The sequence below is a fragment of the Cibotium barometz genome, chromosome 25 (assembly GCF_041138505.1).
Source record: "Cibotium barometz isolate CiBa-2024 chromosome 25, ASM4113850v1, whole genome shotgun sequence".
Taxonomy (NCBI): domain Eukaryota; kingdom Viridiplantae; phylum Streptophyta; class Polypodiopsida; order Cyatheales; family Cibotiaceae; genus Cibotium; species Cibotium barometz.
In genome coordinates this window covers 51318627-51343182 of record NC_141070.1, presented here as the reverse complement: position 1 = coordinate 51343182, position 24556 = coordinate 51318627, and the positions used below count along the sequence as shown (strand labels likewise).

Here is a 24556-nt window from a genome sequence, read left to right as displayed (position 1 = left end):
CTGATCTGCAGCCAGAGGAGTGATGGAGGCAAAACGCACAGCAGAAGTGGGCAGATTTGCAGGGTTTGGAGCAGCCTGGACCTAAGCGTATGATACCATGAAGGAGAAAGCAAAGGCGGAAGCATAAACAGTAAACATACGAGAGTGCAAAGGAGATAGAGAGAGTTGGACAAGATCACCTTTTATAACAGCAATAAAGCTTTACAATGGCAATGGCCAGCAAACTGAGTGTTGAACTATGTGCAAGTGGATTGGATGATGAAGTGAATAAAGGGGAACTCCTTATATAGTGCCTTAGTGAGCTGGCCGACTGCTCACTGGACAAATAAATAGGAGAAATACAATAAAATGTCAGATAAATAGTAGAAGCCCCAGAACACTGAGATGCACAATTGTAATAGGGACAACTGGAGGCAGTCGCTTGGGCTGCTGACAGGGACAAGCTCGATGTCACCAATTGGCCGACCATTTGGTCCATTCCCACATTTTTGCGTCTCGTTCACTTGAGGCCAGGCCGGTGTCTCATGTGAAGAGGCCAGTATTTTGCTGACATGGACGGGAGCCAGACTGGTGCCACCCGTGTGTTAGCAGGATGGTGTCGTATGGACGGGAGCCTGATCAGTGCCACCCGTGTATGACCTGGACTGTGTTCGATCCATGGGACTGTCACGCCATGGAAGAGCCAGTATTCGTGCCGTGTTTTACCTATGGGACTGTCACACCTAGGGAAACTCGTGCCTGGAACTGCGTCTTACCTATGGGACTGTCACTCCATAGGAAGACCAGGTTTTTATGTAATAAATGTCGTGCCAGTTTTGTGCCGACAGATATTTTGTACATGTTCCATGAACGGGAGATATGTCCATGTTACTTTTTGCACATGCACACATATTTTGTATGCTTGAAACTGTTTTCGCATGACATGTATTCGTGTGTTTGCCTGCCTGACGTGTTACTTACTGAGCGGGGACGCCTGCCAGTGAGTCGTGAAGTGTGCCCTGTATTCTGACGAGTTTCAGTGCATGTGAACAGGTGGTAAGTATATGGAACATGTTGTTTTAAATGTTTTAAATACTAACCCTTTGATTTATAAGGTGAAGTGTTCACATTCATTTAAATGTGGGCACCACTTTGGGCACCCACTTTGGGGCCAAGGTGGGGAGCCCCATTTAAGTGAGTGTGGGGGTGGGCAAAGGCACCTACCCAAACTCCCCCACCCTCATGCAAGCGTGGAGTTAAACTACACATTAATTTTATTAAAAGAAAGGGCCCCCTTCAAAGCGTGGAAAAAATCGTTTTCCACCTTACGTGAGGCAACCGGCGATTCTTCCTCTCTCTGGCGCACGTACTCTACAGGCGATTGCTTCTGTTGTTTCTGCTGCTGGCTGCGCCTCCTTTTCTACAGGCGGCTGGCTGCTATACCATTGCATCCGCCCTACAGGCTGCTGCTCATACAGGCGACTTTACCCTGCTGGCGGCTACTTCTCCTTCCCTGCACAGTGGCGGCACTTCATACAGGTGGCTGCGCCAGTTTTCTGCAGGCTGTGTACCTTCTCTGTACCTTCTTGCTGCAGGCTGTGTACCTTCTGTACCCTCTGCTACGACTGTACTCTCTGGTGGCTGCGTTGAATTCTGCAAGGGGGGGGGGGGGTGTTTATGCTGCTGTTGCCTGCGCCAAACTGTCTACAGGCGGCTGTGCTGCACACGACTCCCTCCTTCCTCTCCAATAGGCGGCTGCTTACCCTGCACAACAGCTGCCACCTTTTGAGGGCTACGTTTCTCTTCCTACAGTCAGCCGGCTCTTTGCAACAAGGTGCTTCCTAGTGGTTGTTTTCTCTCATCCTCTCAGGCGGCTGTGGTTTTCTTTTACGGAGATATCTGCTTTGGTGGTTCACCACGAGGCAACTGCTTCTTCATCACCTGGAAGACTTCATCATTCCACAAGTCTTGGTCTTTTATCAACCAACTACAAGTAAGTGATTTTCAGAATTGAGTAAAGCATTTAATGTTTAAATCTGGTAAAAGATTCGTCCCGCTCGGCCTACACCCGTTCGGTGCCGGGTTGTCCAAGCTATATGGGCGAACCTCGGTCCAAAGGTGCTGAGATCGGGAGAGCCAGGCGTTAGTACGAGAGCGCCTGTCTGTGCGTGGTCTCGGAACACCAGTGTGGTGCTCTCCGCGGAGTCCAGTGAAAGCACAGGACCGTAGCGATTGGACCACACTAGTGGTCAATCTGCTTCGAGCTTCTACATCGAAATTCGAGCTATTTGTTTAGTACTGTTTTCATATGTACATGGACATTATCTGGTTCTCAGAACCCATGGAGCATTGTATTCTTTAAATACTCCCAATAAATATATCATATATTGAGGGGGGGGTCGGCCCGTTCCGGCCCCAGTGCTGGTGTCCATCTTTCCATTTCTGTTCATTTAATTTTCAAGTTGTTTTAAGTTGTCCATTTCATATTTGTGGTTTTAAAGTTGTGCTATTAAACGTGTAGGTGTCCAACTGAGTCTTTCCCACTTGACGGGATCGGTTTCATTGGTATCAGAGCACGGTTGTTTCCCTCTTCCTAGTGGGGAAACGAACCTGTGTACTGGACATCCCGCTTCTAGCCAACTTTGAACACAATGGACAGCCAAGGCAACCCTTTGGAAGTACCAAATTCGAGGGGTCCCTCTAGTGCTTCTCGTGGGTCTGATGCCCTGCGAGGTAGACACAAGCCTCTTGAAAGGGTTCTGGATAGTGAATCCAAAGGTCAACTGTCTCCAGGAAAGACAGTTATGCTTGAACAAGACCCTGATGCTATGAGGGCTGAAATGGAACATATGAGAAAACTTTTGCAGGCTCAAGAGCAAGAATTGAAGTTTTTGCATGAAGATCCTCATCTGCAAAGTGCTATTGAAGCCAGGAAGGCTGATGCTATGGTTGATGTAACCTTTGAATCAATGGCTCGTGAAGTGGGCAAGAAACCAAGGGAGTTGGCACTTGCCTATCTCCTTCGCAAAGGTGATATCAAAGAGGGGGATGACGGAGAGCTAAAATTCAGAAATCCACCTCGTTTAAAGCATGGAGATCCCGCATCCCAGAGGCTGAAATCTTTTATGCAAAAGGAAGAGGTGACTGTCACCTCTCGACATGCATCCTCTCCCCAAGGCACTAAGCCTGACAAATATATGTATGCCAGTGCTCATGGAGGGCACGAAAGTCACATGCATGCAAGATATGTATCTCATGGTGACAGGTCTGCTTCCAGAAAAATTTTGCCTTCTGAGTTGTCTCATGGAGAGACCATGCCATATGCAGGTAAGTCACATGCATCTGAGCTTCGAGTTCGTGGAGCACATGCCACCGTGCCCCATGAAGCTTCTATGACGGCCCATGGAGCCCATGCAGATAGGGCTACCCCGTTGGATAAGGGGAAAAGAAAAAGAGAGGACCATGAGCCTCATGCCAGGAAGCTCAAGGAATTCAAAGCAGGTGATAAATTTGTCAAATTTGATGTCTTTCATGGTGAACATGATGCTTCTAAGGTGTTAGCGTTTGTGGCACAGTTCGACATTGCTTTTAGCGATGAGGACTTTACAGAAAAGTCGAAGGTGCGCCATGCTAGCATGTTTCTAAAAGGCACTGCTGCCCATTGGTGGATCACCGAAAAGATCACCAAGGATCCCATCTCTACTTGGAAGGAATTCAAAGATAGATTTTATGCTCAGTTCTTGCCACCCAATGCAGAGCAAACTCTCACTCAAAAGTGGGATAGGCTGGAACAAAAAGATAACGAGAGTGTGCAACAGTATGTTAACAAATTTTGGAAAGTGTTGCTGGAAGTGACTCCCTTCATGCTAATCTCAGAGGAGGAAAGAAAGAGGAAGTTTCGTTCTGGATTGCAACCTGCTTATAGATCGGGTATTGAATTGCACCCAAAACATACGTTGCAGCAACTCACAGCTTCTGCTCTTGCCACAGAGCAATTGGTGCTCAAGATCAAGCAGGATCAAGGAGGTTCCAAAGCAAAGGACAAGGCTGTCCCAAATCAGCAAAAGGGCGGACAGCCATCTAAAAAGAACTTCCGGGAGCCTTACAAGGGTGGTAAAGCTGAAAATAAAGATCAGGGCCCAAGAAAGAACAAATTTGGATTAACCCCGGAGCAAAGAGAGCAATATGCTAAGGATGGAAAATGCTTTTCTTGTGGTAGCAAAGACCACATGTTCCGGCAATGCCCAGATCGCAAACCAAAGCACGAGGACAAGCACACCAAAGCAAATGTTCATGCAGTTCCTGATGTGCAAGGTAATACAGGTCATGATGCAAAAGAGCGTATGGTTTGCAAGGCTTGGGGCCAAATCAAGGATCAGCCCGCACTCTTCATGTTTGATGACTGTGCAACTGACAATTTCATCTCTATGCAAATGGCAGCTGCATTGGGTATTGAGGTTGAAAACATGGGACCTCAGATTGAAGCTGAAGCTGCATTTATTGGCAAAGAGGTGCAGGTTATCCCTTTGATTGGGAAGTTGCGTATCCATATACAGGGCTATCTTGATAATGAGCATTTCCTAGTTGCTCCTTTGAATGGATGTGATGTATTGTTGGGCAAGCCGTGGCATCATAGGCTTGAGCCCCGCAAAGACTACAAGTTCAATATGATTTCTTTTATGCATAAAGGCCGCATGCACTTTATTGATGCTGGCAAAGAAGGGGATTCTATCCCAGTTGTATCACACATCCAAATTAATAAAGCAATGAAAAAGAGTCTTTCAGCGTACTTGATTTTTGTGCGTGATAGTCTTGTGCCAAATCATCAAAGTGTGGATGCTATGTCTAATGATAGGCTGAATTTTCTTAATGCATTCAACGACTGTTTTGCTGACTCGTTGCCAGGTGAATTACCTCCCCAAAGGCCCGAAGATCATTGCATAGATCTTGTGCCAGGTAGTTCTCCACCTAACAAACCCGCATACCGAGTGAGTGCTGCACAACAAGAAGAAATTATGAAGCAGGTAAACGAGCTTTTAGAGAAAGGTTTGGTTCAGCCCAGTTCCTCACCTTACTGCTCTCCTGTGCTTCTAGTTCAAAAGAAGGACGGATCATTCCGTATGTGTGTAGACTATAGAGCTTTGAACAAGCTTACCATCAAGAACAGATTTCCTATTCCACGTATTGATGATATCTTGGATAAGCTTGATGGTTCAGCTTGTTTTAGCAGACTTGATTTGAAGAGTGGTTATCACCAGATCCGAGTGGTGCCACAAGATGTCCATAAAACTGCATTCAGGACAGCCTTCGGATTATATGAATTCTTGGTAATGCCTTTTGGTCTCACCAATGCTCCTGCTACTTTTAATCGTATGATGGATAGGATATTCCGATCCCATCGCAAGTTTACAGGAGTCTTCTTTGATGATATCTTGGTTTTCTCCAAGAATGAGCAGGAACACAGAACTCATTTGGTCACAGTGTTCGAAGAGTTGCGGAAGCATAAACTTTTCGTCAATGCCAAGAAAAGTGAGTTTTTCCTTTCAGAGATTCATTATCTGGGACATATTGTATCCAAAGATGGAGTTACAATGGATCCTGCAAAGATAGAGACTATTCGGAATTGGCCCGAATTACAAAACGTACATCAAGTACGTAGTTTTCTGGGATTATGTTCGTACTACAGGCGTTTCATAAGGCATTTCGCCATGATTGCCACTCCTCTACATGATCTCACGAAGAAGAAAACTGTTTTCAAATGGACTTCAAAGGAACAGGATGCTTTCTTGCAGCTCAAGCATGCGATCATATGTGGACCAGTATTGATTGTTCCTGACTTGCACAAGTCATTCGTGGTTGAATGTGATGCTTGTGGTGATTGCATAGGAGCTGTCCTAAATCAAGAAGGGCATGCAGTTGCATACGAGAGCCGTCGTTTGCATGATGCTGAGCTTCATATGGATATCTATGAGAAAGAGCTCTTGGCTGTAATTCACGCCTTAAAGATTTGGAAACACTATCTTCTTGGGGCTGAATTTGTGGTCAAGACAGATCATCAAAGCTTGAGATACTTTCTATCTCAAACCAAGCTTTCAGAGAAACAAATGAGAATGGCGAATTTTCTTTCCATGTTTCATTTTTAGATTGTGCATACTCCAGGAAAGAAAAATGTGGTGGCCGATGCACTATCTAGGAGGCCTTATATTGCTGCAGTCTCAGTGGCCTCTCATGGAGATCTATCTGCTATGAGAGATTTGTATCATTTGGATGCTGATTTTTGCCATGTATGGACTGATTTGATGGCTGGTCATTCACATGCCTCTTATGTTATCAATGAGGGTTATCTCATGAAGGATAATTGCCTATGTGTGGTGAAGGATTTGCGTCCAAAGGTTATGGACGAATGTCACGCTCCACCTTATGCTGGTCATAGAGGTATTATGCCTACTACTCGCATGATTCAGAGGTATTTCTTTTGGCCAAGCATGCGTAAAGACATTGAGGCTTATGTGCGTGCATGTATCACTTGCCAAAAGGTGAAATTTGATAGGCAAAAGCCTCCAGGTTTGTTTCAGCCATTGCCTATTCCCTCGCAACCTTGGGAAAGTATCACGATGGATTTTATTATGGATTTGCCTAGATCCCAGCATGGGAATGATGCTATTTGGACTATTGTGGACAGGTTTAGTAAGCAAGCTCACTTCTTGCCCGTCAAGAAAACCATTAAAGCTGATCATATGGTAAAGCTTTTTCTTGCTAATATTTTCAAGCATCATGGTATGCCTAAATCCATTGTTGGGGATAGAGATCCCAGGACTACAAGCCTATTTTGGAGGGCTCTATTTGATAATATGGGTACTAAGCTTGAGTTTTCATCAGCTTATCATCCCCAAACGGATGGCCAAAGTGAAGCTGCAAATTCAGCAGTGTTGGATTTGTTGAAATGTTATGTGGCACATCAAAAGAGTGCATGGGAGAAGTATCTTCCACTTGTTGAGTTTGCCTACAACAATACGATCCATGCTTCCACAGGAAAGGCTCCGTTTGAGATTATTTATGGCAGAGTGGTCTTGCCACCCATCCTTCGTACCAAGGATGAGATTTTTGCAGCTGATGAATATGTTCGTGACTTGGATGTTGCCTTTGGTCAGGTCCGGACAGCCATTGCAAGATCTCAGGATAAGCATAAAAAGGCTGCTGACAAGCATAGAAGGGACATGGAAGTAAAAGAAGGTGATTGGGTATTGCTGAAATTTGAGAAGGCTAGGCTTCGGAAGAGGCCAGGACGAGAAGGATCATATCCTAAGCTTTCTCCTCGCTATTATGGACCCTTCAAGCTGATTCACAAGATCAATGAAGTGTCCTACAGGCTTGCTCTACCTAGTCATTGGAAGATTCACAATGCTTTTCATGTGAGTCTATTTCGGAAATATGTGGGGCCAGATCCTGATGAGCCTGTCACAGAAGATCCGCCAGAGATTGAAGAGCTTGAGGAGATCCTCCAGCCAGAACAGATTGTTTTTCACAAGGAGAGAAAGCTACCTGCAGGAAAGCTTTCCAGGAGATACCTTGTGAAGTTTAAGAATTATTTGCCTATTGATGCCAAATGGGTAAATGAGGATTATTTTGCAGATTATCCGCAGTTGTTGCAGGCATATCTTGAGGCTTTTAAGTTGAGGTCAACTCTTTAGAAGCCCGGGGGGATGTCACCAATTGGCCGACCATTTGGTCCATTCCCACATTTTTGCGTCTCGTTCACTTGAGGCCAGGCCGGTGTCTCATGTGAAGAGGCCAGTATTTTGCTGACATGGACGGGAGCCAGACTGGTGCCACCCGTGTGTTAGCAGGATGGTGTCGTATGGACGGGAGCCTGATCAGTGCCACCCGTGTATGACCTGGACTGTGTTCGATCCATGGGACTGTCACGCCATGGAAGAGCCAGTATTCGTGCCGTGTTTTACCTATGGGACTGTCACACCTAGGGAAACTCGTGCCTGGAACTGCGTCTTACCTATGGGACTGTCACTCCATAGGAAGACCAGGTTTTTATGTAATAAATGTCGTGCCAGTTTTGTGCCGACAGATATTTTGTACATGTTCCATGAACGGGAGATATGTCCATGTTACTTTTTGCACATGCACACATATTTTGTATGCTTGAAACTGTTTTCGCATGACATGTATTCGTGTGTTTGCCTGCCTGACGTGTTACTTACTGAGCGGGGACGCCTGCCAGTGAGTCGTGAAGTGTGCCCTGTATTCTGACGAGTTTCAGTGCATGTGAACAGGTGGTAAGTATATGGAACATGTTGTTTTAAATGTTTTAAATACTAACCCTTTGATTTATAAGGTGAAGTGTTCACATTCATTTAAATGTGGGCACCACTTTGGGCACCCACTTTGGGGCCAAGGTGGGGAGCCCCATTTAAGTGAGTGTGGGGGTGGGCAAAGGCACCTACCCAAACTCCCCCACCCTCATGCAAGCGTGGAGTTAAACTACACATTAATTTTATTAAAAGAAAGGGCCCCCTTCAAAGCGTGGAAAAAATCGTTTTCCACCTTACGTGAGGCAACCGGCGATTCTTCCTCTCTCTGGCGCACGTACTCTACAGGCGATTGCTTCTGTTGTTTCTGCTGCTGGCTGCGCCTCCTTTTCTACAGGCGGCTGGCTGCTATACCATTGCATCCGCCCTACAGGCTGCTGCTCATACAGGCGACTTTACCCTGCTGGCGGCTACTTCTCCTTCCCTGCACAGTGGCGGCACTTCATACAGGTGGCTGCGCCAGTTTTCTGCAGGCTGTGTACCTTCTCTGTACCTTCTTGCTGCAGGCTGTGTACCTTCTGTACCCTCTGCTACGACTGTACTCTCTGGTGGCTGCGTTGAATTCTGCAGGGGGGGGGGGGTGTTTATGCTGCTGTTGCCTGCGCCAAACTGTCTACAGGCGGCTGTGCTGCACACGACTCCCTCCTTCCTCTCCAATAGGCGGCTGCTTACCCTGCACAACAGCTGCCACCTTTTGAGGGCTACGTTTCTCTTCCTACAGTCAGCCGGCTCTTTGCAACAAGGTGCTTCCTAGTGGTTGTTTTCTCTCATCCTCTCAGGCGGCTGTGGTTTTCTTTTACGGAGATATCTGCTTTGGTGGTTCACCACGAGGCAACTGCTTCTTCATCACCTGGAAGACTTCATCATTCCACAAGTCTTGGTCTTTTATCAACCAACTACAAGTAAGTGATTTTCAGAATTGAGTAAAGCATTTAATGTTTAAATCTGGTAAAAGATTCGTCCCGCTCGGCCTACACCCGTTCGGTGCCGGGTTGTCCAAGCTATATGGGCGAACCTCGGTCCAAAGGTGCTGAGATCGGGAGAGCCAGGCGTTAGTACGAGAGCGCCTGTCTGTGCGTGGTCTCGGAACACCAGTGTGGTGCTCTCCGCGGAGTCCAGTGAAAGCACAGGACCGTAGCGATTGGACCACACTAGTGGTCAATCTGCTTCGAGCTTCTACATCGAAATTCGAGCTATTTGTTTAGTACTGTTTTCATATGTACATGGACATTATCTGGTTCTCAGAACCCATGGAGCATTGTATTCTTTAAATACTCCCAATAAATATATCATATATTGAGGGGGGGGTCGGCCCGTTCCGGCCCCAGTGCTGGTGTCCATCTTTCCATTTCTGTTCATTTAATTTTCAAGTTGTTTTAAGTTGTCCATTTCATATTTGTGGTTTTAAAGTTGTGCTATTAAACGTGTAGGTGTCCAACTGAGTCTTTCCCACTTGACGGGATCGGTTTCACTCTAGCAAGGTGTGCTGAAGGGCTGGGGCATGTATCCCATCCATCCCCTTGGGAAGGTCGAGAGGGGGGGGAGGGGGGGGGGGGGGACACAATTGGAGGCGGTTGCCTAGACTGCTGATAGGGACAATCTCTAGAAGGCGTCCCATCTGCCTGCAAATGAAACATTGACCTAGGAGGCAAGAGTACTCAGGCAAGAGTACTCAACTCTTTGCAAAATAAGGTCCCTTGCAGACTAGGGAGCAAAATGGTGTGAGGCACTAAGTTTGGGGAGACAATGTAGATACGAAGGGATGGAATCCTAGCTGTCCGTGCAAGAACTCAACCGGCGGTTGGGGGGGGGGGTTCCATCACTCTTCCGAGAGCACCAGCTATCGGAAGGAGAGGAAGGTATTCCTTCTTAAGACTAGCTATCACTGGGAGGAGAGAAGGTATTCCTTCCTAAGACCTGGAAATTAGACTGTCAAGAAAGCTTGAGACGCCAACCAAAGGATTGGACGCCGGGTCGAAGCCATGATGCCACCACCTCCCAAAGAAGGCCTGGACCGTACGTAGTGCGACGGGGCTCAGCGACATGACTCTGTTCGAAGCTGCAGGCGAATCGAACTCAACCCGATAGAAACCACGCCCCAAGGGATGAATGTCAGTGATCTTTCTAGGTACACCGAGAAGGCTTGCCTGTGATAGATCCTTGAAATGTCTGTGTGTCGGGCGGCTACCCACAATCTTGCATACCAGGGTGGAAGCCTCCAAAGAAGCGACTGTCGTAGCTAGGAGCTGGAAATCTTCTTTTGAAAAGGAGAGGCAAGGGACAACGGCTCCAGGGATGACGAAGTGGCTGCCATGGAGTTCTCGTGGGGGGTAAAGACCAGAAGATGCTGAAACTTGCCACAAATTAAAAAACCTTGAGAGCTATAAGCACTTGACCAGGAAGATAGGAGAGAGGATAAGGAGGAGGAAGGGGGGGAGGGGGGGTCGGGGGGGGGCAGCTAAACGGAAGAGGGAGGCGGAGGCGAATGAGAAGAGGGAGAGAGTGGAGGGGACACAGGCAGAGAGGAGAGCGTTGGCGGGAAGCGAATGGAGGGGGCTGGCGGCCAAGAGGGAGGGGGAGGCGAATGAGGGGGGGGGGGGCTGGGGGGGGAGGGGTGGAAGAGGGGGGGGAGGGGGCGCACAAGCGAAGAAGGGGGGGAGGGGCAGGGCGACGGCGAGGCGAGGGGAATTGTAGGTGCGCATGGGGGAAGCGGGAGCTCCAACACTCGCTCCAACTCGATCCCGAAAATTCCTAATATATGCTGATTTTGCAAGGCTTTGGCATTAATGAAGTTTTTTTTTTTTTTCAGAAAGAGATGCATTAATGAAGTTGTGAGTATTACCGGGGCCAAAAAGGATGTGCAAAATCTTCCCTAACACTGATCCATACATACGTATCAAGTTGTTAGGACCGAAGACTAACATGTTGAAAATATATTCCATGTAGGCACTCTGACCTAGAACGATAGTATCAACATAAGTAATATGAGGGTTACCTGCCACTTCGGTCAAACGAGCTGTCCTAGGCTTGGTCTTTGAGTGCGGGCAACTTGCTTCATGTGACCCTTTTGATTGCAAGTGAATCACTTACCCTCCTGAAGGTTCTATTGGTGCTTCTGATCCTTCTTCGGATTGGACTCACCCAAAGCCTGGGTGTGGAGCCTTCTCAGCCTTAAAACGTTCTTTTTTGCTAGAAAGCTTGCTTAGAGGTTTTTGTGGCCTGAGCTTTCCGGGAGACACTCCTTTGAATCTAGTCGGCCATTGTCTCATAAATCCTAGCATATTGGATGGTATCCTCCAATGTCCTACTCTTCACGTAGAGCTTGTGTTTTCGTGCCAACCCACGTATAAAGAACCTGTACAATATTGTGGCGTCAATGTGCGCCGATGAGGAGGGTGTAGGCAAGCTCACCACCCAACTGTAAATTCCATCTTGAATCTCTCCCGAGCCAGGGGCTAAGGCTCAACTCCCACGAGCCAGTCACACAGCCCTAGCGTTTCATACCACTAGAGCCTGTCCTAAGGGACCCTTGGCAAGATCGCGCGTGATCTGCCATGTCCATCGCAGGAGTATGACTACTTTGGTCTAGGCTTAAACCAATAACAATCAATAACAATAATAACCAATGGCCTCACTTATATAGTGATAATTGTCACCAAAATAACCATCCAGTCATAACTTATATAGTGATAATTGTCACCAAAATAACCATCCAGTCATAAATAGCCAGTTTACGTGGATTTATTAATACTTAACCCTAGCGTATCCGCATGCTTTTCCCCTAATCTTAGGATTCCCTAACCTTGCAAGATTAAGCCCTAATCTCAAGGATTAGTGTTGGGTACGTAACACCAAGGGCACTACCAAGCGTATGAAGAAGGGTGGGGTACTCTTTGGGAAGACCCAAGAAGCCTGACACAAACACTATGGAGTCAGAGTTGGGTGAGAAGCAACAGTGCAATCGAGCAAAGTACGCATGAGCTAAGTAACAGGTGTTAGAAGTCATCTCCTGTCTATTTGTATACACCAGGGCCTCTGTTGTGGGTGTGCCCGCCCGTATATCATTTTTCCACACTCCCCGTATTTTTTCCCTATTTTTCCCATTTTTTTCTAGTGGCTGGAGGGCTGCCAGTTGATGCCAGGAGCACTCTGAAGTTGGCCGACTGCATCTGTATCAGTCGTGGGCTGTCTGAGTGCTGGCCGACTTGTTCTGTCCAGGCGTGGGGCATCAGATGCTGGCCGACTGCTATATTCAGCAGTCGTGTGATTTTGTCCAGTCGTGGGCCACTTCTAGAGCTGGCCGACTGCCCTCATGGGCTTGTATATATTGCCCCCCATCCTCCTCCACTTTCTCATTCAGTTATCTCCGGGATCTTGTGTATAGAGAAGAGTTTACACACATCTCTCTGTGTTTCTTGTGCTGATTATTTTCTGCAGTCTACTTGCTCTTGTCTACCCAAGTTTGGATATCATTTCCGCTGCATATTCTGACATGGTATCAGAGCCCTAGGCTCTAGGAGATCTTGGGCGTTTTTCTGAGCAAGAGGGGGAGCAACAGGTTGCTGATCGGTGGATTGTTTCGGGCTGAACGGGAAGTGAAGGTGCAAGAGGAAGGCGGGCAGAGGGCCTGGACAGCCACTTGCATATATTCTGATTTTCAGATTTTTCCCACCCACCCACCCTTTCAGGTTACTCTCCGAGATGGCGGATTTACTCGAGATGGCAGAGAAGCACGTGAAGATTCCGACTCTCCCCACGTTCCCAGAGGATCGTCAGTTGGACGGGTCCAATTATGGCATCTGGAAGGTCATGATGGAGTCAGTTCTGGAGTCATATGATCTTGCTGATTTTATTATCAAAGGGGTGCCAAGGCCGGAAGCTGAGGAAGGGGAGGTTTTATCAGCGAGGAAGGACCGAGAGGCACAGGCACAAATGTGGGACCGTGTCAACGCCAGGGTCCAGTCATTTATATTCCTCAATTGCACACCACAGGTGATCAACCATGTGAAGCACATGACGTTGGCAAGAGGCATATGGGAGCACTTGGCTTCTTTGTACAACAGGGTATCACCCATGAAGCGGATATCCTTGGAAGTGCAGATGCGGGTTATGAACCCTGCAAAGTCGTCGACGATGCGGGAACACATTAACAAGCTGCAGGCCCTTCAGCAGGAAGTCCTTCAAGCTGGGAAAGAGATATCGTCCGAAGATATGGCCATCACGTTACTTTCCCACTTGCCTGGTCAGTATTCCGCTTTCTATTCCGCAGGCTCAGCACCATTACTTGGGAGGAGCTTGTGCCAATGGTCTTGGACCAGGAGGAACGTTTCACGAACCCTCCTCACGGTGGAGGTTCGGAGGCCTTAACTGGCCAACGGTCGAAAGGCCGTAATACCAACAAGGGCAAAGGGAAGGCTTCATCAGATAAGTCTTCCGAGAAGAAGCCTGATCGAGAACGAGAAAAGCTGAAGGCCGAAAGATCGTGTAATGATTGTGGCGAAAAAGGCCACTACTGGAGGAAGTGCCCTAAGCGGACAGGGAAGAGTGCTGAGTCCTCAGCCTCAGCTGCGAAGACTCCGGCATTTGTGCACTTGGAGATGGTGGACTCCGATGATTCATCGTCTTTGAGCGAGGAGGCAGTTGGCTTCACCGCAAAGGATACTCGGGAATGGATTCTCGACAGTGGTGCTTCCAGGCACATGACTCCATCCCGTGACTTCTTCCTGGATCTGAAACGGCAGTCAGGTCGTATCTTTATTGGCGATAACTCCACTATTCCGATTCATAGTGAGGGCCGGATGGAGATCATTCCCGACGGCAAGGGGGGCAAGCATGCTTCCCGTGTTCTTTATGTCCCTGCTCTGGGCTTTCATCTTTTGTCAGTGCATGAGGTATGCAAGACTGGCTTTCGGGTGGAATTTGAGGAGCATTCAGTTGCTCTAAGGGACCGTGAGACAGGCAAAGTTGTTTGGGAAGGCGGTGTGGAGAACGGCATCTACAAGCTCTCTGCACTCTCCTCACTGACAGGCTCTCAGGTCGGAGATCTGTGGCACTTTCGTTTTGGCCACTTAAATGTGGATGCTTTGCGGCGCGCCTTCCGGGACCAGATGGTGGTTGGCTTGCCAGATGTTGGTAGTAGGCAAGGACGCTGCAGTTCTTGCATACGTGGTAAGCAGCACAGGGAATCCTTTCCGAAGCAGGCTTCCAGGCGGGCTTCGAAACCTTTGGAGTTGATTCACACTGACTTGTGTGGACCACAGCAGATACCATCCTTGGGAGGATCTCTCTACTTCATGCTGCTTGTTGATGATTGTACCAGATTCACGTGGGTCTACTTTCTTTCACAGAAGGACCAGGCTTTTGCTCGGTTCAAGGATTGGCACGTGATGGTGGAGAAAGAGTCTGGATTTCAGGTCAAGACTCTCAGGGCTGACAAAGGAGGGGAATTCTCCTCGACTGTATTCTTTCGGTTTTGTGCAGATCATGGCATCAAGAGGGAATTGGCCAATACCGGATCGCCTTCAGAGAATGGAGTTGTTGAACGTAAGAACAGGACTGTGGTGGAGATGGCGAGGACCATGCTGGAGCATCGAGATCTTCCTCGTCCACTTTGGGGTTAGGCTGTGGCAACGGCTGTCCATACCATTAACCGCTCTCCGACGACTTCTGTACCCCATATGACTCCATTTGAGGCATATTTTGGCAAGAAACCCGATGTCTCGCACTTCCGTGTCTTTGGGAGTGACGCGTATGTACATATTCCGAAGAAGCAGAGGGGGAAGCTTGACTCCAAGTCCCGCAAGCTGGTATTTGTGGGATATAACTCTCTTTCCAAGGGATACAGGTTGTATGATCCAGAGCGGAACGAGATTGTTGTCAGCCGGGATGTGGTCTTTGACGAGCATGTTCCAGCTTCCACTGTCGAGGAGCCGCCACTTCTTGGAGATCCAGAGTCTGATGATGATTCCCAGTCTCTCACTCCAGTTGATCCACCTCAGTCATCACAGGAGGTTGAGCCCGCAGCTGGAGTTGAGCCCCCGCGACCACAGGAGGCTCCACGATCTGTTCGAGTACCTAGGTGGTTGATGGACACCCTTCGGGAGTCAGGTGTCACGGAGCTACCCTCCGAGTGGACCACAGAGGACGGCCCTCGAAGATCACATCGAGTTCGAGATAAAAGCAACACGGCGGAGCTTCTTCTGGTGAACTATGCTCTTATGTCTCGTATCATGCGGGATAAAGAGCCCACTTCCGTAAAGGAAGCCCTTTCACAGGATACTTGGAGGGAAGCCATGCAAGTGGAACTTGACGCCATCGAGAAGAACAACACTTGGGAGTTGGTCAAAGCGGTCAGTCATTGGTGTCAAATGGGTCTTTAAGACCAAGTACGCGGCTGATGGGTCGGTGGACAAACACAAAGCCAGGCTCGTGGCTAAGGGTTATGCTCAGCGGCCAGGCATCGACTACGAGGATACCTTTGCACCGACAGCGCGGATGACCACGATTCGGACCGTTCTTGCCCTTGCTTCTTCTCAGAGGTGGCCCGTGTACCAGATGGATGTAAAATCGGCGTTCCTTAATGGTGACCTGCAGGAGGAGGTGTACGTTGAGCAGCCTCCAGGCTTCATTGTTCCAGGATCGGAAGGGATGGTTTACAGGTTACGTAAGGCCTTGTATGGTCTTAAGCAGGCTCCGCGGGCTTGGAATCAGAAGATTGATTCCTTCTTTATTCGGACTGGATTCCAGAGATCGGTTGCAGATCCGAACCTGTATCTCTTTCGGGAACGCGGCATGGTCACACTCATCATCCTTTATGTGGATGATCTCATTCTCACCGGCGGTCATGTGGAGCACATTGGAGTGACAAAGGCTGCCTTGTCAAAGGAGTTTGAGATGACCGACTTAGGCTTACTCCACTTCTTCTTGGGATTGGAGATCTGGCAGACCCAGAGGGGGTTTTTCGTCTCTCAGCAGCGGTATGTTCATGAGTTGCTTGAGGCCTTTGGGATGGAGAACTGCAAGCCTATTACTTCGCCGATGGACCCGAACACAAAGTTAACCGTTACAGATCCTTGTGAGCCAGTTGATGCCTCGCAGTACCGGAAGTTGGTTGGTTCATTGATCTGGTTGCTGAACACCAGATTGGACTTGAGCTTCTCCGTGGGGCTGTTGAGCTCTTTTATGCAGACGCCATTGAAGACTCATTGGGACGCAGGATTGTATACACCAGGGCCTCTGTTGTGGGTGTGCCCGCCCGTATATCATTTTTCCACACTCCCTGTATTTTTTCCCTATTTTTCCCATTTTTTTCTAGTGGCTGGAGGGCTGCCAGTTGATGCCAGGAGCACTCTGAAGCTGGCCGACTGTATCTGTATCAGTCGTGGGCTGTCTGAGTGCTGGCCGACTTGTTCTGTCCAGGCGTGGGGCATCAGATGCTGGCCGACTGCTATATTCAGCAGTCGTGTGATTTTGTCCAGTCGTGGGCCACTTCTAGAGCTGGCCGACTGCCCTCATGGGCTTGTATATATTGCCCCCCATCCTCCTCCACTTTCTCATTCAGTTATCTCCGGGATCTTGTGTATAGAGAAGAGTTTACACACATCTCTCTGTGTTTCTTGTGCTGATTATTTTCTGCAGTCTACTTGCTCTTGTCTACCCAAGTTTGGATATCATTTCCGCTGCATATTCTGACAACAGGATGGGGCTTGGTGGCAGGTTGGAGTCCGCCAAGGTGCAGAGTCAAACTCCACCTGGATATCAGAGATCCACCCCTACTTGCCAATCAAGGCGACTTGCAGGAGGTCTCGAATCGTGCCCCTGGACGGATGGCTACTGATGAGTTTGCAGACCAAAGAGGGGGCTTCCAAGGAGGCCACATTGGTAGACAAGAGCTGAACATCCGCTCAGATAATTGGCATTGAAAGGACGGTCTCGGTAGGGGAATGTGGAGCGGCTGCCGGTGGGAGGGAGGCTGTGTACAGGCGGGCTGTGCTCGGGAGGGAGGGAGGAGAATGGGCAGCACAAGGACCAGAAGGGCGAGATAGGGCGTGCAGGGGGCAAGGCAACAGGCTGTGCAGGGCTTTCTCGGGAGTTTGCTCACTTCTCACAAGGTCTTATTCATCGACAACTTTGTCTAGCATGACTGTTTTTATTCAGATGTACTAATGGAAATATCTTTATTTTCGAATGAAAGAAGGAACACAAGGATCACTTTATCAAGCAAAGAGAGGTTGGAAATCTTTTAACCAAACATAGGGATTTGTGTAAGTGAGTCAAACTTTTCAAAACATAAGGGGTTCACAGAAAGTAAACCATTGCTATGTGCTTTGCATCATAGTGCTGTCTTAACTATGGAGATTAAGGATATAAGGGATCTCAAAAGTGCGATACATAGTAATTTATATTCCCTAATGTTGTAGGTGATACGAGAACACCATATGAGTGGGAGAGATGTTGAGCTGTTTCGTCGGCATCATTACAACACGGAGCAAGTTGGACCTACTGTGAAGGGAACAAAAGGAGCTGCTCTTGTAGATGGTCTTGAACCCCAGCCTGAAGACCAAGTTGTTGTAAAACATAGGTTCAGTGCATTTTTCGGGACAAATCTACACTCGGTTCTACATTGTGCTGGAATACAAAATGTAATTGTTGTAGGTATGATGTTTGAGACCCTTTTATTTTGACACTTCTTCCTTTGCAGCTTCTGAGTGAAGTAAAATTTAATGATCCCTTAATTGAACTAGAAGAGGGATGGATTTTGAAACAAGTTATTTGTTTTCATTTCAGGAGTTCAAACCCCAAATTGCATCCGGCAGACAGTCTTTGATGCCGTTGCACTTGACTATCCTAGTGTGGTGGTTTTATCTGACGCAACGGGTGCTGCAAGTCCTGAAGTTCATGATGGTTTGTGTTTACATCATTTTCTTTTGCAATCAACCTTACATTTCAGAGGAGAAGGTGCATTCACTCATGCATATTGGCACTCCAAGTTGTATGTATGTATGTATTTCTTTATCGGTCAAAACATTAAGCCCCTACCTCTGCACACCCCCCCCCCCCCCCCCTCCCCAAATACCAAAACAACAACAACAACACAGAAAAAGATCCTTCTGTAAGTTAAAACCAAACGTCTACCAGTGAGGGACTTCATGTTACAGGCATCCCGCACTTGGATGCCACGTCGACATATCTGTACAGAAGGTGCAGGACCTGGTATGGTAAACTAGTCCCATGTGAGCCTAGTCCGGGACGAGTCAGCCAGGGATCCATCTCAGCGTTTGAGGTGAGGTGTGCATTGTCCTGCACAGGAGTCCAAGGTCAGGTGTGCACTGTACTCCACATGAAACAGTGCCAGTCCGTGCTGTGAGTCTCCCTCTGTAATGATGTTAGTGATTATGTGTATCTTGTATGGTACCGGATGCCAGATCATTGCGTAGATAGTTAGGGTTTGCTTTTAGGAATAGGGGCCAGACCATAGGGCTACCCCAAGTCTTAGTGTGGGCATGGGGATAGTATGAAACCACCCCCATGAGGGCCAGGAAGGCCTTGGCTGAACCCACCAGCCATGGAGAGGCTGTAGGACAGCCCTAGGGGCATGCCAAGGGCAGCCAACAACACATCTAGTGTTATGAGGGCTGTAGGGCAAGTTTGGAGCAGCCTATACAGGCTGCCCAGTCCCTAAAACTGTTAGAAGTCATCTCCTGTCTATATTTATACACGAGGGCCTTTGTTGTGGGTGTGCCCGCCTTGTATAAGGTGTTTTATCATTTTTCCTCACTCCCCGTATTTTTCCCTATTTTTTCCCATTTTTTCCAGTGGTGGGGAGGGATGCTAGAGGTTGACAGGAGCACTTCAGGGCTGGCCGACTATCCCAACTGCAGTCCTGTGGCTGGCCGACTGCTCACAGATCATTCGTGGGCTATTGGACTGCTGGCCGACTGGATACATGCAGTCGTGGACATTTTCTCTGCTGGCCGACTGCACATGCAGTCGTGGAGGCCCTTCAGTGCTGGCCAACTGCTCTCATAGGGGCATATAAATAGGCTCCTTGCCCCCACCACTTCCTCATTCACTTTTCTGCGGGATCTTGTGTATAGAGAAGAGTTTACACACCTATCTCTCTGTGTTTCTTGTGCTGTTTATTTTCTGCAGTCTACTTGCTCTTGTCTACCCAAGTTTGGTTATCATTTCCGCTGCATATTCTGACATGGTATCAGAGCCCTAGGCTCGAGATAGATCTTGGGAGTTTTTTCTGAGCAAGAGGGGGAGCGTTAGGCTGCTGATTGGTGGACTGTTTTGGACTGTTTGGAAAGAGAAGGTGCAAGAGGAAGGCGGGCTAAGGTGCTGGACAGCCACTTGCAGGTTTTCAGTTTTTTTTTCCACCCACCCACCCTTTCAGGTTACTCCCCGCGATGGCAGATTTACTAGAGATGGCTGAGAAGCACGTGAAGATTCCGACTCTCCCCAAGTTCCCAGTGGATCGTCAGTTGGACGGGTCCAATTACGGCATCTGGAAGGTCATGATGGAGTCGGTGCTGGAGTCATATGACCTTGCTGATTTTATCATCATCAGGGTTCCACGGCCGGAAGCTGAGGAAGGGGAGTTATTGTCGACGAGGAAGGACCGAGAGGCACAGGCACACATGTGGGATCGTGTCAACGCCAGGTCGTTTATTTTCCTCGATTGCACACCACAAGTGATCAATCATGTGAAGCACATGACGCTGGCGAGAGGCATATGGGAGCACTTGCTTCTTTGTATAACAGGGTATCACCCATGAAATGGATCTCCTTGGAAGTGCAGATGCGGGTTATGAACCCTGCAAAGTCCTCGAGGATGCGGGAACACATTAACAAGCTGCAGGCTCTTCAGCAAGAAGTCCTACAAGCTGGGAAAGAGATATCATCTGAAGACATGGCCATTACTTTGCTGTCCCACTTGCCTGCTCAGTATTCTGCTTTCTATTCCTCGTTGATTACGAGTGGCAGGCTCAGCACCATAACCTGGGAGGAGCTTGTGCCAATGGTCTTGGACCAGGAGGAACGTTTCACGAACCCTTTTCACAGCGGAGGTTTGGAGGCCTTAACTGGCCAACGGTCGAAAGGCCGGAATAACAATAAGTGCAAAGGGAAGGCTTCACCGGAGAAGTCTTTTGAGAAGAAACCTGATTCAGAACGAGAGAAGCTGAAGGCCGAAAGATCCTGTAATGATTGTGGCGAGAAAGGCCACTATTGGAGGAAGTGCCCTAAGCGGACAGGGAAGAGTGCTGATTCCTCAGCCTCAGCTGCAAAGACTCCGGCATTTGTCCACTTAGAGATGGTGGACTCCGATGCTTCATCATCTTCGAGCAAGGAGACAGTTGGCTTCACTGCGAAGGATACCCGGGACAGTGGTGCTTCCAGGCACAGGACTCCATCCTGTGACTTTTTTCTGGATCTGAAACGGCAGTCAGGTCGCATCTTTATTGGCGACAACTCCACTATTCCGATACATAGTGAGGGCCGGATGGAGATTATTCCCGACGGCAAGGGGGGCAAGCATGCTTCCCGTGTTCTTTATGTCCCTGCTCTGGGTTTTCATCGTCTGTCAGTGCATGAGGTATGCAAGACTGGCTTTCGGGTGGAATTTGAGGAGCATTCAGTTGCTCTAAGGGACCGTGAGACTGGCCAGGTTGTTTGGGAAGGCGGTGTGGAGAATGGTATCTACAAGCTCTCTGCAGTCTCCTCATTGACAGGTTCTCAGGTCGGAGATTTGTGGCACTTTCGTTTTGGCCACTTGAATGTGGATTCATTGAGGCGAGCTTTCTGGGACCAGATGGTGGTTGGCTTGCCAGATGTTGGTAGTAGGCAAGGGCGTTGCAATTCTTGCATGGGTGGTAAGCAGCACAGGGAATCCTTTCCGAAGCAGGCTTCCAGGCGGGCTTCGAAACCATTGGCGTTGATTCACACTGACTTGTGTGGACCTCAGCAGATACCATCTTTGGGAGGATCTCTCTACTTTATGCTGCTTGTTGATGATTGTACCAGATTCACGTGGGTCTACTTTCTTTCCCAGAAGGACCAAGCTTTTGCACGGTTCAAGGATTGGCACGTGATGGTGGAGAAAGAGTCTGGATTTCAGGTTAAGACTCTTAGGGCTGATAAAGGAGGTGAATTCTCCTCGACTGTATTTCTCAGATTTTGTGCAGATCATGGCATCAAAAGGGAACTGGCCAATACTGGATCGCCTTCGGAGAATGGAGTTGTTGAACGTAAGAACATGACTGTGGTGGAGATGGCGGAGACCATGCTGGAGCATCGTGATCTTCCTCGTCCACTTTGGGAAGAGGTTGCGGCAACGGCTGTCCATACCCTCAACCGATCTCCGACGACTTCAGTACCCCATATGACTCCATTTGAGGCATACTTTGGCAGGAAACCTGATGTCTCGCACTTCCGTGTCTTTGGGAGTGACGCGTATGTACATATTCCGAAGAAGCAGAGGGGGAAGCTTGACTCCAAGTCCCGTAAGCTTGTATTTGTGGGGTATAACTCTCTTTCCAAGGGATACAGGTTGTATGATCCAGACAGGAACGAGATTGTTGTCAGCGGGGATGTGGTCTTTGACGAGCATGTTCTAGTTTCCACTGTCGAGGAGCCGCCACTTCTTGGAGATCCAGAGGAGTCTGATGATGATTCCTAGACTATCATTCCAGTTGATCCACCTCAGTCATCACAGGAGGTTGAGCCCGCAGCTGGAATAGAGTCCCCGCGATCACAGGAGGCTCCACGATCTGTTGGAGTACCTAGGTGGTTGTTGGACACCCTTCGGGAGTCAGGTGTCACGGAGCTACCCTCCGAGTGGACCACAGAGTACGGCCCTCGAAGATCACATAGAGTTCGAGATAAAAGCAACACAGCGGAGCTTCTTCAGGTGAACTATGCTTTTATGTCTCGTATCATGCGGGACAAAGAGCCCACTTCTGTAAAGGAAGCCCTTTCACAGGATACTTGGAGGAAAGCCACGCAAGTGGAACTTGATGCCATCGAGAAGAACAACACTTGGGAGTTGGTACGGAGGCCGTCAAAGCGGTCAGTCATTGGTGTCAAATGGGTCTTTAAGACCAAATATGTGTCTGATGGGTCGGTGGACAAACACAAAGCCAGACTTGTGGCTAAAGGTTATGCTCAGCGGCCAGGCATCGACTACGAGGATATCTTTGCACCGACAGCGCGGATGTCCACGATTCGGACCGTTCTTGCCCTTGCTTCTTCTCAGAGGTGGTCCGTGTATCAAATGGATGTAAAATCTGCGTTCCTTAATGGTGACCTGCAGGAGGAGGTGTACGTTGAGCAGCCTCCAGGCTTTATTGTTCCAGGATCTAAAGGGATGGTTTACAGGTTACGTAAGGCCTTGTATGGTCTTAAGCAGGCTCCCAGGGCTTGGAATCAGAAGATTGATTCCTTCTTTATTCGGATTGGATTTCAGAGATCGGTTGCAGATCCGAACCTGTATCTCTTTCGGGAACGCGGCATGGTCATGCTTATCATCCTTTATGTGGATGGGCGGTCATGTGGAGCACATTGGAGTGACGAAGGCTGCCTTGTCAAAGGAGTTTGAGATGACCGACTTAGGCTTACTCCACTTCTTTTTGGGATTGGAGATCTGGCAGACCTAGAGGGGGTTTTTCGTCTCTTAGCAGCGGTATGTTCATGAGTTGCTTGAGGCCTTTGGGATGGAGAACTCCAAGCCTATTACTTCACCTATGGACCCGAACACAAAGTTAACCGTTACTGATCCTTGTGAGCCAGTTGATGCCTCGCAGTACAGGAAGTTGGTTGGTTCATTGATCTGGTTGTTGAACACCAGATTGGGCTTGAGCTTCTCCGTGGGGCTGTTGAGCTCTTTTATGCAGACGCCATTGAAGTCTCATTGGGACGCAGGATTGCGGATCTTGCGGTATCTGCAGAGTACGAAGGATCTGGGACTCTTTTACACAAGAGGGAATGGAGTCAGGCTCCAAGGTTGGAGTGACTCAGATTGGGGAGGAGATCTACTTCAGGATACAGCTTTACCCTCGGCTCAGGAGCAGTTTCTTGGAGTAGCAAGAGGTAGCCAACTATTGCCCTTTCTTCGACAGAGGCAGAGTACCGGGCTGCTTGTGGTGCTGCTTGTGAGGTTGTATGGCTGCGGAGGCTGCTTGGCGAGATTGGGTTTCCACAGAGGGAGCCCACAGTCATCCAGTGTGATAACCAGAGTTGTATAGCTTTTGCTCAGAACCCGGTTTTCCATGCCCGGACCAAGCATATAGAGATACAGTATCACTTTGTACATGAGAAGATCTTGGCTGGTGACATCTTGCTACTTTATTGTTCGAGGACAATGCGGTGGACCTCTTCACGAAGTCTCTACCTCAGGCTACGCTCAGGCGGCACCCCAGCTCCCTTGGGTTGGTTTCATAGCCAAGAGCTGAGAGGGAGTGTTAGAAGTCATCTCCTGTCTATATTTATACACCAGGGCCTCTGTTGTGGGTGTGCCCGCCCTGTTTAAGGTGTTTTATCATTTTTCCTCACTCCCCGTATTTTTCCCATTTTTTCCAGTGGTGGGGAGGGATGCCAGAGGTTGGCAGGAGCACTTCAGGGCTGGCCGACTGTCCCAACTGCAGTCTTGTGGCTGGCCGACTGCTCACAGATCATTCGTGGGCTACGGGACTGCTGGCCGACTGGATACATGCAGTCGTGGAGGCCCTTCAGTGCTGGCCGACTGCACATGCAGTCGTGGAGGCCCTTCAGTGCTGGCCGACTGCTCTCATAGGGGCATATGCCCCCACCACTTCCTCATTCAGTTTTTTGCGGGATCTTGTGTATAGAGAAGAGTTTACACACCTATCTCTCTGTGTTTCTTGTGCTGTTTATTTTCTGCAGTCTACTTGCTCTTGTCTACCCAAGTTTGGTTATCATTTCTGCTGCATATTCTGACAAAAACAGCATAGATTCTGTGTCCAGCTCCTTGGATTTCAGGCGCATGATGCCCAGCCAACAAGGGGAAGAAGCTCAGCCTTTTATGTGAATTTTCCAGCATTAAATGCTGATTTTATAGTCGTGGACAGAAACTGAAGCTGGCCGCCTGGATAAGAGCCGGCCGACTGCTGTTTACAAGTAGTATAAATAGGTGAGCCATAAACCATTTGTGTTATCTCACAATTCACCAAGTGCTCAAGCAAAACAGGGCTAGGACAGCCAAGAAGTTGCTAAAGCAAAGGGGTCGAGGACTG

General features: G+C 48.6%; 1 protein-coding gene across 1 annotated transcript in view; it reads left to right on the top strand.

Moving 5' to 3' along the window:
* The window catches only part of LOC147624703 (Isochorismatase family protein), a 68145-nt gene that overhangs the window by 25739 nt on the left and 17850 nt on the right, over nt 1–24556 (top strand). Inside the window, exons 3-4 of the mRNA XM_086819739.1 lie at nt 17723–17957; nt 18090–18206. Of these exons, the coding sequence (XP_086675865.1) occupies nt 17723–17957; nt 18090–18206 (352 nt within the window). The remainder of the gene's footprint in view (nt 1–17722; nt 17958–18089; nt 18207–24556) is intronic.